Source organism: Heterodontus francisci, chromosome 27, assembly GCF_036365525.1.
Source record: "Heterodontus francisci isolate sHetFra1 chromosome 27, sHetFra1.hap1, whole genome shotgun sequence".
Lineage (NCBI taxonomy): Eukaryota > Metazoa > Chordata > Chondrichthyes > Heterodontiformes > Heterodontidae > Heterodontus > Heterodontus francisci.
The window spans coordinates 18,931,975-18,949,086 of NC_090397.1; the positions used below are offsets into that span (position 1 = coordinate 18,931,975).

General features: G+C 44.4%; 1 protein-coding gene across 1 annotated transcript in view; it reads right to left on the bottom strand.

The window, feature by feature from the left end:
- Window positions 1–1,204: 1,204 nt before the first annotated feature.
- The window catches only part of LOC137384681 (phosphatidylinositol 3-kinase C2 domain-containing subunit gamma-like), a 202,914-nt gene continuing 187,006 nt past the window's right edge, over window positions 1,205–17,112 (bottom strand). The window contains exons 32-33 of the mRNA XM_068058945.1: window positions 7,659–7,784; window positions 1,205–3,046 (exon numbers count right to left, since the gene is read on the bottom strand). Coding sequence (XP_067915046.1) covers window positions 2,888–3,046; window positions 7,659–7,784 — 285 coding nt within the window. The 3' untranslated portion in view covers window positions 1,205–2,887. The remainder of the gene's footprint in view (window positions 3,047–7,658; window positions 7,785–17,112) is intronic.

The window sequence follows — 17,112 nt, forward strand, 5'->3', positions numbered from 1 at the left end:
TCTTTCCTCAATCTGTGAAAATCTTGAGAGGCAGCCTGCAGCTTTTCAGTCTATGACAGTCTCATTTTGTTGTCCGGTTGTACGATGTCGATGCAGCTCCACAGCAGCCTGACGGCTCCAATTCAATCGCCTCCCTGCTCCATTGCTGAGATGTAGCTCTCTGTCTCATCATCATGGAGGTGATTAAACTGGATGATGGAGTAAGTACCTCCAGGGCACTCTGGAATCAAAGCTGTTGTGGTAGATTGGCGTCTTCAGAAGTTACAGATCAAGTCAAATTGGCTGCCACATTTCCTACATCACAAAAGTGACTACAGTTCATTATCTGTCAAGCACTTTGGGACATCATGAGATCATGCAAGACGGGTAGAAAGGCCACACCCACGGCCCAAACAATTCCTCCAAGTTTCCCCTCCACTCCGAGAGGCCGACTGGCTTTAGCCCTTATCAGTTTTGATTTTTATACATACCTCTGAGGGTGCCTCCATTTTGAAGTGCCCTTATGATCTCCTTGCTGTCTGAGCAGCGCACACTGTTGTGTTAATGGTGTTATGACTGAGGCGGGAGCAATGCACTGTCAATTCAGTCCCATCACTCCACAAGTAACAGCATATTATTAAGGTTTTCCCACTCAACTGGAAAACAGCCAAATGAAACACTCTAGTAACCCACCACTTACCACCCCACCCCCCCCACACAAAAGAATAAAACAGACCAAACCAGGTATCTTTAGACTACAACAAATTAACTATTTATTAAAACTAAATCTTAAACACTATTAAGATAAACCTATGTCTAAAGACATTATAACTTCTTATTTTAACCTAACTCCCCCATTCACACACATACACTCAAAATTCAACAGTTAACCAGTTTCCTTAAAAAAATGTTTTTAAAAATTAGCTATTCCTCAAGAATAAATAAATAACTGGGTTGTTAGTCTTTGTGGTTAATTTCTTGATGGGTGAGGTATCCTAGTGTAAAAATAAATGCCACTTGAAGTCTCCGCGCAGTTTTGATGAAATAGTCTCTTAGTAGACAGGCATTCAAAGCACTTTGGCTGCAGCAGGCATCAAACAGTTCTTTCAATGACGAGCACAGCAATAGGTATAAGTGAATTAAAAAAAAAACTTTACTGCGAATTCCAGAAAACACAATCAGTCAAGAGAAAGTCAATCTTAAAGCAAAGACTCTTAAACTGGAAGTAAAGAAAAGGAAATTTGCTACCTCCAGCAATACAAATGATCTCTACAAAGATTTTTTTCCTCCTTAGGCAATTAACACGGCCTGTAGTTCATTGTAGAATTTCTGCTGAGAGAAATAGCTCCTTTTTCAATAAGCACGCTTTGCTGGTGTCTGTCTAAACTGCTTTTTTGCTGTTTATTTACACACAGTTAAATTGAAACATTATACCATGTGACCTGCTCACCCGCCTGCTGTCGCCTAGGTAACAACTGCAGCTGGCACACTGTGCCTCTTAGTTTTTAAAGGCACACTGTTTTTAAACAGAGTCTTAAAGGAACACTTTTAATCCAAGGAGAAAATAAATACAGTTCCGTAACAATGGCTCTTAACACAAACGTACCCAACACTATGACAATGATTGGTAAACTAAATGAAAGTTTCTTTATTAAACAGTAACAAGATTCTCAGAGAGCTCTTCAATACATGTGCTACCTGCTGTCTAACACTGCTGCAACTACTGTATCACATGTTAACTTGCATCACTTCCTGTGATTATGTATACTAAGTTCTGTATATTACATATTCAGTAGTATGTTAATCAGTATTAAAGCAATTAAAGCAATATCACAACATCCACCTCTCCCAGTGGGGCTGCCAGCCTGCCAAAGCTGCAGGCCCTTTGATTGGGCGTGCAGCCTCCAGAACACAACTGCAGTCCTTAATTGTATTGGAAGCTCATGCAGGAAGGCGGGACTCACAGACTATCGGGGATGGGACCTGCATTTGTCCCCAATTGAAGAATATTATCAAAGGCAATAAGATTTCCCCATCGTCTTGATATCAAAATGCACCATTTAATGTAAATTTTAATTTAACATCAACCGACTTCCACCCCAAGGGGCTAGTTTTGACTTTGTGTGATTGTGTAAAATGGTCAATAGTGAATTGGCAGATGTTTCACATCTCTCCTGATTATTGATCATAGGAGTAGGCTATACGGCCTACCTCTAGCCTGCTCCACCATTCAAGAAGTTCACTTTCCTGCCTGCCCCTTGGTATTGAACTGAAATGGAAATAAAAATTAGTAGGGTTTGGACAATCGGGAGAGATGTAAAACAGGCTGCAGACTCACTGCCACCCATTTTACACTATTGCACTAGGTCAAAATTACATCTCCCTGAAAATAATTTAAAACACCACACAGTTCACTACTGTAACCACAGACAGGGGGTTGCAAGCACTTATCTACATTTTACTATCTTGACTTTAGATAAGCAGTTTCATAATAATTTCACCTCGTGCTTTGTATGAGGAGACAGTTTGTGGGTTCTTTGCCTCTTGCCAGTGCCAAGGGGCTGCCTTTAAATCAGGATATATTTTAGTATCTCCAGCGTTCTATTTGAAAATCAGCAATTAAGAGGAGCTTAATATTCATCTTCATGCAAAATAATCATCAGGGTAAAACCAAGACGTGCTAACTGCCGTACGGCTGATATATAATTATTTGCACCATATTGGAGGCATCCTTCAATTGTTCTAGGAAAGGTGCCAACCAGTATCAAACATGGTAGAAAATATCCTCTGGAAAATGCCAAAGGGCTACAAGTATAACGGATGTGACGAATGACTATCCCAGACTTTTGATAGAAGTCCAGTAATTGTACGGTAATAGCTTGCCTTATCCTAGTCAGTACATATCCAGTCACACTAAGGAATTTCCCAGTCTGTACCACTTCTCCTCATCCAGCTTTACACTTCTCAGAGGAATGTTTACTGCTCCCAGGAGTGTCTGCCTGCACCACACACTCAACTGGATGACGCGATTTGGTAGATCAGTGCTCGATATCCCGACATACTCCAGCTGCAAATGTTAAAGCACAAATGATGTGAAATTATAGTCTAATATCCTAACATTATGATGTTGCAAATTCTTTGGCTTAATGTTAATTTTTGTCCCATTACATTTCTGTGAAGGACTTGGGATTTTCTCTATAGTAAATATGCGATATAAATGCAAGTTGTTGTTGTATTAATGAGCTTTTTCCACTTGAGCGCATTCCCCATACAGGGAGTAATTTTAACTTTGGTGTAAAATGGGCAATATCAAATTGACCAGATGTTATGCACCTTGCCCGATACACCACACCAACCCCCAATTGACTTCACAGGAAAGGGAAATTATATGCAGGTATAATGGCCGGATAATTCAATATTGCCTGTTTTACATCATCGCGCAATGTTAAAATAACCACAGTCATCAATTTTCCCCTTATCCATGCTAACTTAGCTTGAGTTGGGCAAGTATCCTTGTGTTATGTGATCACAACAGACTTTTAAAATTAGCTTTATACAACCAAATTACTGGGCTAGGCCAAGATAATGAGTCATATGACAAGAGTGTGGTTACTGAAAAGCAAACAGCTCTGCTTTACAGAGGCAGCATGGAATAGAAGCACGTTCAAACTCCTATTGGTCCAGTGCTCAGTACACAGTGAGTTTCCTTGTACCAGCCATGTGGTCATGTGGAAGGTATAAGCAGAGGCTATGTCTTTCCACAGAAGGCTGGTGGGCCTCACCTTACAGCAGCCAACTATAGTTTTGTCCCAATTCTGAGAATGACTCTCAACTTCGAACAGAGTCCCGCCATCCCTTTCAGAATTGGGATAAACGGCTCAGAGCATTTCCTTCTGAATGGTGATGCTGTTTTGGGAAATCTATAAGGGATAGGAGTGAAAATAATCAAAAATTATTTTTATAACTGTACAGTTGGATAGATTATAACCAAGTAACAATTATTAATTAAGAATACTTGATTTCTTTCCCTTGGTAAGGATTGTTGCTACTTTTAAAGTGATTAAATATTGTACCAAAACAAGGCTCCAACTTTTAATAGATATTCATTGAAAATGATCAAAATCATAATTAAATGACTATTTGTATCATGATTACAGATGCTTAAAATAAAATATGGACGGTTCAGCAAATACACTGGCATGCCCAGTTTGGAACACAATGCATGCTGTTTAAAGCAGACTAGTTATACATGGTTATTAGGCTTAATGTAACCAGATGTTCAATTGATTCCTCCAGGTGCAGTAAATAGAAACTTAAAATGGAGTACTAGAAACAGCTGTAGCAAGCTGGTATTTCCTGATACAACCAACAATTGATCTCGACGTTTAAGTTTAATTGTTATACTGTAATGCTGGAATGTAATGGGACAAAAATTAACATTGAGCCAAAGAATTTGCAACATCATACTGTAATGCTGGACCTCCAAGGTGCATGTTTGTACTGTGGGGGCTGAGCAGGGTTGGAATCAGCTGTAGCTTATGTAGATTTGTGGTCACCAGGTGATGAGCTGAGCTGGAAGCTTTGCTGAAATTCAAGATCAACTGTTGTGCATCTCCATTTGCAGTGCTGATACAGCTCTCTCTCGCTGACTTGGCCAATCCAAATTTGAAGAGCCACTAACCTGTTAAACCATGTGACACGTAATCCCGAACATGCTTAGCAACACTACTGCTGATCCCTCAATCTTACACCACATAAATTAATTACAAGGGATAAATTATAAAATAATTCCAGCATTAGTGCTTTTGGTAAAAATAGATTAAATTCACCACCTCTCTCGACCCCTCACTGTCTCTAAGTTATCAGACTGCTTATCTGACATCCAGTACTGGACGAGCAGAAATTTCCTGCAATTAAATATTGGGAAAACTGAAGCCATTGACTTCGGATCCCGCCACAAACTCCACTCTCTCACCACCAATTCCATCGTTCTCCCTGGCAACAGTCTGAGGTTGTATCAGATTTCGCAACCTTGGTGCGATATTTGACCCCAAGCTGAGGTGTAAACCACATGTCTGCGCCGTCACTAAGTATGCCTATTTCCACCTTCATAACATCGCTTGTCTTCGTCCCGCCTCAGATCTTCCGCTGCTGAAACCCTCATCCGTGCTTTGTTACCTCCAGACTATTCTAATGCGCTCCTCCAGCCTTCCACATTTTACCCTCGTATACTTGAGGTTAGCCAAAACTCTGCTGCCTGTGTCTCCTAACTTGCACCAAATACTGTTCACCTATCACTCCTGTGCTCTCTGATCTACACTGGCTCCTGGTTTAACAGCACTACAATTTTAAAATTCTCATCCTTGTTTACAAAGCCCTCCATGGCCTGGCCCCTCTCTGTAATAGAGATATGTGCACTCGCGATTTTAATTGCTCCACCATTGGTGGCTGTGCCATCAGTTGCCTAGGCCCGAAGCTCTGGAATTCTCTGCCTATACCCCTCCACCTTGCTTCCTTGATTTCCTCCTTTAAGACATGCCTTAAAATCTACCTCTTTGAGCTAGTGTTTTGTCACCTGGCCTAATATCTCCTTCTGTGGCTCGATGTCGTATTTTGTTTTATAACACCTCTATGAAGTGCCTTGGGACATTTTATTACATTAAAGGCACTATATAAATACAAGTTGTTGTTGTAGATTTGCTAATGAGCTCTCAGGGTTTTGAGATTCTATGTTGTGTACAAAGTAACTGTCTAGAAGTGGGGTCAAGTGTATTAAAGATAGTTGTACACAGGGAGTTTGTAATACCTTGTAAGGTGATCGTTGTCTTTTGAGCTGCTTCAGAATGGTGTCTTTGAAGAAAAATGTTTTTATTGGATATTTGTTATTTTAGAACTATCCAAAATAATTTTTATTGTCTTAATATCGATAGCTGCAGATTTCTTTAACTGAGTACAGAAATGAGCTATTTAAACTGTTCTAAGCTACTCCTAACATCATGCAGACTCTCCCACCTCACCTCACTCAGGGTGACATAACATTGGATTCTAACATGGGCTCACTGCCAGCAATAAACACTTTAACCCAGCTGATAATCTCATAATTTAAATATTTTCCAGCTAGTTTTCTTGTTCAATAAGACACTGCCCCTGTCTGGCTCTTGTTGCACAGTAGGGGTGTTTCCTTGATCCCATACTTCCAATAAAGAAGCTTAAAAGCAGTATGGATCAGAGATGGACCTAGAGCACTGTTGGCCTGGTTCTCTGCCCTGAGTTCCTATTAGCAGGGCTTATTGGGAACATGGAACTGAAAAACATCACCTCACTGTTTAAACATTTGATAACTGTACACACAATGCATATTTGAACAGTAATCATATGCTTATACAAAAAAAACAGGTTACTGTCTTCAGTTATATTAAGCAAAACTTCCCTCTTGTAAAGTATCATGCAATTTCACAGCCAGACTTCTACCCCTCACTTTGAAAATAAAGTTTTGAGTGACCACTATTGCGCCTTTTATTTGTTGTCAGGATATTGTGGAACTGTAAAGCTGGGAGGAGTTCTACAAACCATAATAACAATAATCATCCTGGATCAACTCATGAAGCATAGCTTTGGGGTTTTTAGAACAGCTAAGGCCAGATTCTAGCTGGCTTAGAGCTATTTGGAAAAGGTTATTAAAGTGTGATTTTGAGCGGGGTGTTGCAATTATTTGTCTTCTCCATTACCCATGTTGGCCTCCCACCCTTTTAAGGAGAGGAGCATTGGGAGAGAGCATGCAGATTCTATGTGGTTTCTCCAGCTTATAACAGAACTCATACATAATCTCTTCTGTGTGGTTTATATCACACTGGTCATGTTTGTTCTGTATGTGGAAGAGTCTGCATCTTTTTGCAATCAGTAAAGAGAGGTGTGTATCTGTGCACTACAAAGGGCCTCTTATTTAAGAAATAATCATGGATGTGGGCATCACTGACAAAGCCAGCATTTGTTGCCCATTCCTAATTTACCATGACAACTGAGTGGTTTGCTAGGTCATTTCAGAAAGCAGTTAAGATTCAACCACATTGCTGTGGATCTGGAGTCACATGTAGGCCCGACCAGGTAAGGATGGCAGATTTCCTTCCCTAAAGGACATAAAGACATTAGTGAAGCAGATGTGTTTTTATGACAATCAATGATAGTTTCATGGCACCGTTGCTGAGACCAGCTTTCAATTCCAGATTTTTATTAAGTAATTGAATTCCACTAGCTGCCATAGTGGGATTTAATCCTGTGTCCCCAGGGCATTAGTATGGACCGCTGGATTACAAGTTCAGTGACATTACCAGTACGCCACCATCCCTTGTGCTTCATTCAACAGGCATGGGGTGAGGGGAGTGGTTGGAAGAAATACAGGCACAGCTCTAAGAGCTTGTAACAACTCAGGATAACAGCTGAGCAGGGTGGATAGTACTGGATTGGCCAATTGATCATATTATGCAATGCGGACTTTGTTGGCCAATCAACGGGAAGCTGTGATTTGACCCTCTCATATGGCGAATCTCATTGATGCTTTTCATGCTTCAGACTTTGAATTCACATCAGATGAGTGTTTTCAGGATTTGTGCCAAATTAGGAAGAGAGCTGACACACTTGAGTGAACAACTCAAATTGCCCGTGGAGTGCTAAATACTTACAATCTGATTATATGTTGGATTGCTGTTTTTTGGAACCACATTTGTTTTTCTTTTGGTCACTCGCTCCACATCTGGTAAAAGGTAGACCTTAACATAGGCATCTGGTGCGGAACCACCTGGTAAAAACTAAAAGACAAAAAGTGTGACACAAAGCCACGCTCAGCAATTCTGGAATATTCACCGGCTCTTAATGTTGCTCAACAACATTTTATTGACATCATGGGCAGTATTTAATAGAGGCGACGGGGGTCATGCCAGTTGGCTGAAGAGACAGCTAGAGCCCAAGTCACCATTTTTCTGGAAGGGCTGCCACATTATATCCCGATCAGGCACTTAACTGGTCAGCAGTGGGCCTTCCCCGTGTTTAAGGACCCTGGGGATGGAAGTCCTGTCCGCCGAAAGCTGCTGGCCAATCAGAGGCCCAGGATCATCGACCGACTCAGGCCACAGGTGAGTGATGATGGGAGCGGTTTTGCGGGGCAGTGGGGTGTAGGGAGGTCAGCAGCAAGGGCAGGGTGGTGGCTGTCAGCGGACCCCACTTCTCGATACCGGGTCCCTCAATCAGGCACTGAGTGCTTTTGAACGAGGGACCCCCCCCAAACCCTGGAAGCTGGCAAGCATCCCGCACGGGTTTGCTCATCGTGCTCCCTGCATGGCGACAGGCCTGCCCATCATTGGGCTAATACCGGCAGTGGTGGGAAGAGGCCCTTAACTGGACATTAATGCCCACTTAAGGGCTTCAATTTGTGGTGGGGCAGTCCTGTCACGGACTTAATTGGGACAAAGACGGGAAGGTGGCGGGGACCCCACTACCACCATCCTGCCCGATTAAATGATGTCCCTGCCTTCAAACTCGCCACAGAGGACAGCATAAAATCCAGCCCCATATAACACAGTGGAAAAATATTCTGATAAAAACACAATTCATCAAATGCGATGGTGAATCCCAGATGTGTAACATAAAAAAATTCCAACATTTATAACATGCATTTGCATGTCCTCAAGACATCTCCCAATAGCTTTGCAGCCAATGAGTTATTTTTGGAGTGCGGTCCCTGTTGTTATGCAGGTAATGCAGCAGCCTATTTGCATACAGCAAGATCCCATAAACAGCGGTTTTTTGTATTTGCACAGGTTGGTTGGGCAATGAGTGTGTGGGTTCTTTATTCCTGTGAGATAAACCTGATCAAGACTAAATAAAGAGCTGGATCAAGAATTATTGTGGCCTTGGGCAGACTGCCCCATCAGCACCCCTCAGAGTACATCCCATCCTGAGTGTTAAAGGAGAGCCTTAGAGACACTATCTTGTGTATTTAGAATTGGTGTTTTGCTGAACTAAATTGTTCTCTGCCATAGACTTTAATTTGATTACCTACATAATTGCTCTGAGAGAGTACAGAGGAGATTTACAAATGTTGCCAGGTCTTGAAAGTTGGAGCTATGAGGAAAGATTGGATAGGCTAGGGTTGTTTTCCTTAGAACAGAGAAGACTGAGGGGGTGACTTAATTGAGGTATACAAAGTTATGAGGGGCCCAGATACAGTAGACAGGAAGGACCTAATTCCCCTAGCGGAGAAGTCAATTACCAGGGGGCACAGATTTAAGGTGATTGGTAGAAGGATTTGAGGAGCCATGAGGAAAAACATTTTTAACCCAGAGGGTGGTGGGTGTCTGGAATTCACTGTCTGGATTGGTGGTGAAGGCAGAAACCCTCAATTCTTTTAATAGGTACCTGGACATGCACCTGAAGTGCTGTAACCTGCAAGATTATGGACCAAGTGCTGGAAGGTGGGATTAGATTTGACTGGCACGGACATGATGGGCTGAATGGCCTCCTTTTGTGCTGTAATTTTTCCATGGTTTCTCTTTTTTTCTACATTCTCAGTTTAACCAGTTACCAACCCGCACACTTGATGTGAACATATTCCATTTAAAGTGAGACAGCAAAAAATGGTGTTCCACAAAACCTGGAGTAGGTTATGCCCACCACTACTGCACGACAGATGTGTTTGACCTGCAGAGCGACAGGGAAAGGAAGTGGAGGACACAGAATAAATCCAACTGCTTACAGGCTGCATCGCAGCTGTTTTCATGGGGCTGGGGTGGGAAGACTTGGCATCAGGAGTGCTGTGTCTTGTGCATGAAGTACTGAGAACCGGCAGGCTCATGCAAACCAAAAATGTGACGTGCAAATGCTGAACTCTACCTCTGTAATTTCGAACACATGAGCCTCTCGACTGGATTTTTAAAGCCTGCTGAGGGCAGGATTGGGTGCGAGAATGCAATGACATTTTTAAAGGGATGCCAGGAGCAAGGGAACAGCAACCCTGCATGCCTCTAACTACGTGCCTGTTGAGCTCATTGAGGAGCTCATTAACAGGCTTGTCAGCAGCAGTTTTGAACTCTTAAAGGAAGGGAATGGGGAGAACGCCATGTCTGGAACATGGCAGGGTGTAAGTCGTGAACACTTTAGGGGGCTGCATGAGGGCTATGGGAAAGGCTGATTAAAATAATGCAGAGGCACAAAATAAAACTTAGCAGCTCCAAAAGTGCCTCATAGTGGCCATTGCTGGAGCTGGAAGACTTGCGTTTCTCAGTGGTGAGGGGCAGGAATCTGGAGAGGGATGCCCACTGGCATCACTGAGGCAGCTGGGGTTGGCAGGGGAAGGCCTGGTGAATGAACAAACCCCAGCTGAGGGACTTCGGATGGGAATAGGCTACTCTGACATTAGACAGAGCAGTCAGGATGAGCTGCAGCAGATGCAACTCCTGGACAGCAGGAGGCCAGAGCAACACAATGTGGGAGGAGGGAGGGCTGCAAGGGGAAGAAGGTGCAATGTAACACATACAATATACTGCTCAAGAGTCAGCCTCCTGCAAAGTGCCACTGCCTTAGGAGGCTCTGCCTATCCAGGCAGATGGTCTTAGACCTGTGTGCTCTGATTCACAATGACCTGAGGTCCCCATGGCACTCCCTAATCTGCAGCCATCAAAGTCACCGTCGCCCTGAATTTCTATGCAACTGGGTCGTTCCAGAGATCATCTGGCAGTCGGCATTTCATCACGCCATCAGGCATATTCAGGATGACGGGGGTCTACATCTACTTTGACACAGATGGACCTGCGCAGGCACAGAGGGCATTATGTTTCACCTTCATTGCTGGATTCCCCCAGGTACAGGGCATCATTGATTGCACCCAGTGACCAGCCAGTGAGATCCATCTACAGGAAGGGCTTCAACTCCCTCAATGTCCAACTGGTCTGCAACCACAACAAGAGCTTCCTCCATGTGGGGTGCACTTGCATTCCTGGCAATTAGCATGACTCCTTCATCTTCTGTCAGGCTGCCTCAGAACTTCACTCTATCCCCTGAAGTGTGTGGATAGACTATAGGAGACAAGAGAAATCCCTTGAAGAGTTGGCTATTGATCCCTCCACAGGAGCCCCAGACAGATTCATAGAGGCAAAACAACCAATGCCATCTGCTCAGCAGGCCAGCCATTGAGCAGGCCATTGGGTTTCTGGAGATGCGATTCCGGTGCTTGGACTGGTCAGGTGTCACCCTCCACTACCCTCCTGCAAGGGTCTCAGACATTATGGTGGTCTGCTGTGCTCTCCATAACATGGCCCTTTAGAGAGGTGTGGACCTTGAGGTCAGTGAGGCCCTAGAATGAGACAGCTCGTCGAGGAGGAGCAGGAGATAAGGAAGGAGAAAGAAGAGGAGGTGAAGGGAGATAACACTGAAGAGCGAGGTGCCCCTGCTGCATGACGAGGAGGACCTCCCGCCTTTCCCTCATAGCCTCAAGCATTAGATCCAGGTGGACATCGATGCGCGAGGGTCTACCATGCCCTTAGTGCCAGGCCTCCAGCTACCCTGTGACATCTCACTTCCCTCTAGCAAAGTGGAAGGTCTTGGCACAAAGCACAGATCTCTCCCTCAGGACTACCAGCAACCTGAGCGATGGCTGCTGTGGGAGCTTACATGAGCCCTACACTTGATCTGACCCACCTCCATTCCCAGCCCAACTGACTCTAAGTGCATATGTCATGCTATGTCCCCGCCTGCCAAGAATGAGGCACATCAATTTTTCATGAACATTGATTTTTAACTGTTGTTGGAGTGAGGAAATTACTTGTTAAACAAATCAGCCGTGGCTGGAAAAAAAATTACATACTAACAGACATCGAAGGTGAGGAAGCGCATTCCAGGGCCTGCTAAGGAGGATACAATCCACAAGGGCCAGGACTGGTTACACCAGCTGGTCACATGACTACCTGGCTGCTCCAGGGTTTTCTGGTGAACTGGTCACCAAGAGTTTGAAGGCAAAGTGTCTGTTTGCTCCTGGACTGAGAAGATCTCTCTCCTGTCTGCTCCCATCTCTTTCTCAGAAGCCTCTGAATCCACTGAAGACACATGAACCCCCAAGAGAGAAAAGTCTCCTGCAGCAAACAAGGTTTAAGAAGAATACTGGGTCCCAACGAAAAGCAAGATCTACCCACAATCAAGGACTCTACAGTGAGCTCGAAGAACAGTAACAACTCTTCAGATATTGACTCAAATGTTTCCACTTTATTTTTCTTCTGCTCTTTTCTGTCTCTATTTGCATGTGTGTATCACGTATGCATGCTAGCGTAGGCACATCATATATCCGTAGGCATCAACCGAATTAGAGTTTAAGTTTAATAAATTTCAACTTTTCTTCTTTAAACCTCAGAAGGCCTGTTTGTGCTGGTTTCTTTGCCTTATAATTGGAAATCGGAGAACAAGGATTCACCAAGGGGGAGCGAAACACACGGTGTGTTTATAATTAAACCCTGTTACGGTAAGACCAGGTGAAGGTTGAGAGGGACCCCTAGACACCTTTCTCACTGGGGTCATAACAGTGCAGGAAACCCATCTCCATACCAATTAAGGGATTACCCATTTGAAAATCTGAATCTGAATCAGTTTCCCACCAGAGGCGTGTTTCTGACATAAAACAAGACCTGGCTCCTGTTTCCCACATCTGTAATGAAAATTCAGCCCTCTCGATTTCTGGTTTCTGCCTTGTGATCCTTGTACAGTTAAGCAGCAGTGACCAAGAACCCTCCTGATATGCGCCAGTTCTCAAACAACTCCCGGATTGCTCGCAGCAATGGCTGGGGAATTCACAAGATCCCATATTTGCCTGGTCTCGCGCCATGGGCCTTATAGGCCTGAGCATTAATCCTGCCCTGGCTAAATATTCTTGTCTTTTGGAAAAGACATTGAAACATTTGAAAAAACAAATACATCCTTCACATGTTCATATAGAAGGTGGATTACCACTTTGACATGCTGGAGAGGCTTGTGCACTCCGATGATCCCTTGAGTAATACTGTCGTGAGCTCCTTGCTCCTGGTAGGGCCACCCATGGCGGCAAGGTCAGGGGGCGGTGCCAGACAAAGCATGCTCCAAAAACTTCTTAACGGCAGAACAGGCGAAGGAAACCTATGCTTCTCACTGGCTGCGAAGGCAGAAGAAAGCTGCAGTGGCAAGTTGGTCCTGATCATCATGGTTCGGCACATCACCGAAATCTGACCACCAGTCCATCAAGATCGTGTAGACAATGATGGCGCCTCAAGGTCCCCATGTTAAACAAGGTTACGCGCAGGCTTCTACCAGGGTCCAGAATCAGAGCACACAGGGTCCTGTGGCAATGGAGAATTGGTGACAGAGACAGGGCTGTGACCCTAGGAATCCCTAGTCAAGAACCTGCACACAGGTGACAAATGCATGAAAGTCATTGGCCACCTGTGTTGGCAGCAGTATCTATGACTAAGCAGTCATCTTCAGGAAACCCTCTGCTCACCCCAAATGGAGAAGGGCTAGAAAATAAAAAAATAGGCCGTCCCACTTTCTCCTGGCTGGGAGACCACACCCTGTGGGATCATCATCTTCATGGTCAAAGAAAGAAAACTTAAAATTATGCAATTTGGAATGCTAGAACACTCATGAATAATCTCAAGACTGACCATCCAAAAAGATGAACTGTAATCGTATCACATGAGCTATCAAGACTCCAAATTGACATCGTCGCCCTCAGTGAGACCTGTCTTTCTGGAGAGGGGTAACAGAAGGAACAAGCAGGGGGATGCACCTTCTACTGGAAACGAAAGGCTGACAGCAACCCTTGTGTCCACGGAGTTGGTTTCGCCATCCGGAATAGGATCTTGGATGCACTACCAGAACTCCACAACTGTATAAATGAAAGACTCATGACACTTCACCTACAGCTCAGCCGTAATCAATATGCCACCGTGATCAGTGCTTATGCCCCTTCCTTGTCTCCGATGAAGATGTTAAGGAAAGGTTCTATTCTGACCTTGACAAAGTCCTCACTACCATCCCAAAAGAAGAGAAAATAATCCTTCCAAGGGACTTTAAGCCAAGGTTGGCTGTGACTCCGATGTCTGGAGAGGAATCAATGGGAAAAACGGGATGGGAAAAGCCAATGCAAATGGTTCAGTGTGGCCTCATTATAAACAAACACCCTCTTCCGCCAGAACGACAAATTCAAAACCACATGGAGGCATCCAAGATCAAAGCACTGGCAACTCTTGGAGTAGGTCATTGCTCGAATCAAAGATCTAAATGATGTCTGTATTTCTCGATCTGTGCAGGGAACTGATGCCTGCTGGACAGAGCATCAATTTGTTTGATCGGTGATGAACATTCATCTAGTATCAGGGCATCGCAAGACCCAAAAGTCCAAGTGGAAGAAGATCAATGTCTCAGCCCTGAAGCAGCCTGACCAAAGAGAGGAATTCCAAGTGCAGCTCACAACCAATCTGGAAAATCTTCACCCATCCAACTCAATTTCAGAAAAGTGGGAACAGCAGTCAGCTGTACTAGACTCCTGTGTCCAGACAATTGGGTTCGAGCATCGTCATCACCAGGACTGGTTTGACAAAAACGATGCTGATATGTGACCTCTAGGAACAAAAATGAGCAGCCTTCATTGCCTGGCAGAACAACCCAAGGTCACAAGTCAAGAAGGCAGCATTCCAACAACTCAAGGCTGACACCCAAATACAAATCCGGAAGATAAAGGACAAGTGATGGGAAGAGAAAGCCCGAGAGATCCAACGATATGCCGACCATCATGACATGCAAAGCTTTTTTGAAGCCACCAGGGCCATCATTAGACCAAGACCAAATGGACAAAAGCTCCTTCGCTCACAGGATGGTGTCTCTCTTCTTAAGGATGACAATGCCATCCGTCAACGTTGGAAAGCACATTTTCAACAACTCCTCAACCGTGAATCCACAGTGACAGCTGACATTCCAGGCTATCCCCTAGTATCCTGTGGTAGAATCCATGGGTGAACCACCATCTATGGGAGAACCACAATAAGCAAACGGATGAAAAACAACAAAGCCTGTGGCCCCGATGGTATTCCAACTGAGATCTTCAACGCTGGTGGGCTTCAGCTCACTTCAAGACTTCATGCACTCATCCTATGGATTTGGGAGGAAAAGGAACTCCCCCTCACCCCCCACCACCTCCCCCCACCACCCCCCCGACTTCAGAAATGTGATAATTGTAACTATCTTCAAGAAGGGAGATAAATCATGCTGTGGGAACTATCAAGGTATTTCCCTCTTGTCCATAGCAGGGAAAATCCTGATTTGCATTCTCCTGAATTGCCTACTTCCTGTGGCTGAGGAAATCCTCCCAGCAATACAGCGTGGCTTTAGACCTTCCAGAGGAATTCCGACATGGTCTTTGTTGCCTGACAAATCCAGGAAAAATGTTGAGAACAACATCAGGAACTCCTCATTGCTTTCATCGACCTGACCAAAACATTTGACTCAGTAAATCACGAGACTCTGTGGATTGTGCTCCAAAGATTTGGATGTCCAAAAAACCTCATCACAATTCTGCAACTGCTCCATGATGATATGACTGCAACTGTCTTGAGTGGGAGATCTGAAACAGATAGCCCCCATACTATTTACGTGCTACCTGACAGTGGCTAGTCACCTCGTGAAAGATCAGCTGCCTTCTGGTGTATTAAATAGCGCCTAGATGGAAAACTCTTTAACCTCAGTCGCCTCTGTGCCAAAACTAAACAGACCACCATAGCCACACATGATCTACAGTTTGCAGATGACTGCAGTGTCATTGCCCACTCTGCACCAGATTTGCAAGCTGCTCTCGATCTCTTCAATTCTGCATACAAGAGACTCGGCCTGTCCTTGAATGTTACCAAACAAAACTCATATATCAACCCACACCTGGTCAGCCAAATATTTCACCTCCCATATACATTGACTTTGGAATACGTCGAGCACTTCCCATACCTTGGCAGCCACCTCTCTCAAAAGGCCACCATTGACGAGGCGATCCAACACCGGATCAGCTGCACCAGCTCAGCATTCTATAAACTACAGCAGCGAGTGTTTGATGACAAAGACCTCCACAGGTCAACAAATGTCCTAGTGTACAGAGCAGTTGTTGTCACCACACTCCTGTACTGCACTATAACCTGGACTATGTATCAGCAACACATAAGAGCGCTAGAAAAATTCCACCAGCAATGCCTCTGCCACATCCTCCGGATTCAATGGGAGGACCATCGAACAAACACTAGTGTCCCTCTTGAAATCAGCTCCACAAGTATTCAGGCAAAGCTCCTGTGAAATCAACTTTGATGGACTGGACACTGATGGCCGAAAACCGTCTTCCCCGCCAGGTCCTGTTTTCACAACTCTCAAATGGCTAGCATTCCAGGGGAGGATAAAGAAAACGCTTCAAAGACACTCTGAAGTTCTCTTTGAAGCAAGGCAGCGTTGACATTGATGACTGGGAGGAGCTTGCTACCAATCGTTCAAAATGGTGACAACTTGTCAGTCAAGCTACATCATGCTTTGAGTCCAAATGCCTTAATGATGAGGCAGAGCGGCGGCAGAGAAGGAAAGTTTCGGAAGCAAGTCCTGCACTGCAGATCCCACAACCTCATGGGACGTCCTGCCCCATGTGCCCAAAGATCTGTGGGTCGAGAATCGGCCTGTTCAGTCACCTGAAGACCAATGGCAGAAACTAATGACCTCGAGTAGACATCATCCTCGAATTGAGGGACAGCCGACAGCGACGGAAAAAGAAAATAATCTGGGTGTTCTACTGCATACATCTCTAAAGGTACATGAGCAATACTGTGCAGTGATAGCTACAGCTGATAGGGTGTTGGGATTCATTCGCAGGACAATTGAGTATTACACGAGGCTTACTATTTTGTTCTTGTACAAGACCTTGGTCAGGCGTCACTTGGAATACTGTGTCCAGTTTTGGTCTCCTCACATGGTGGGTGATATTGAGGCTTTAGAAAGGATGCAGAGGAGGGCCACTTGACTAATTCCCAGTATTAAGCATCTTAGTTATCAAGATAGGCTAAAAGAGTCGGGACTCTAAACTTTAGAGAAGCCTAGACT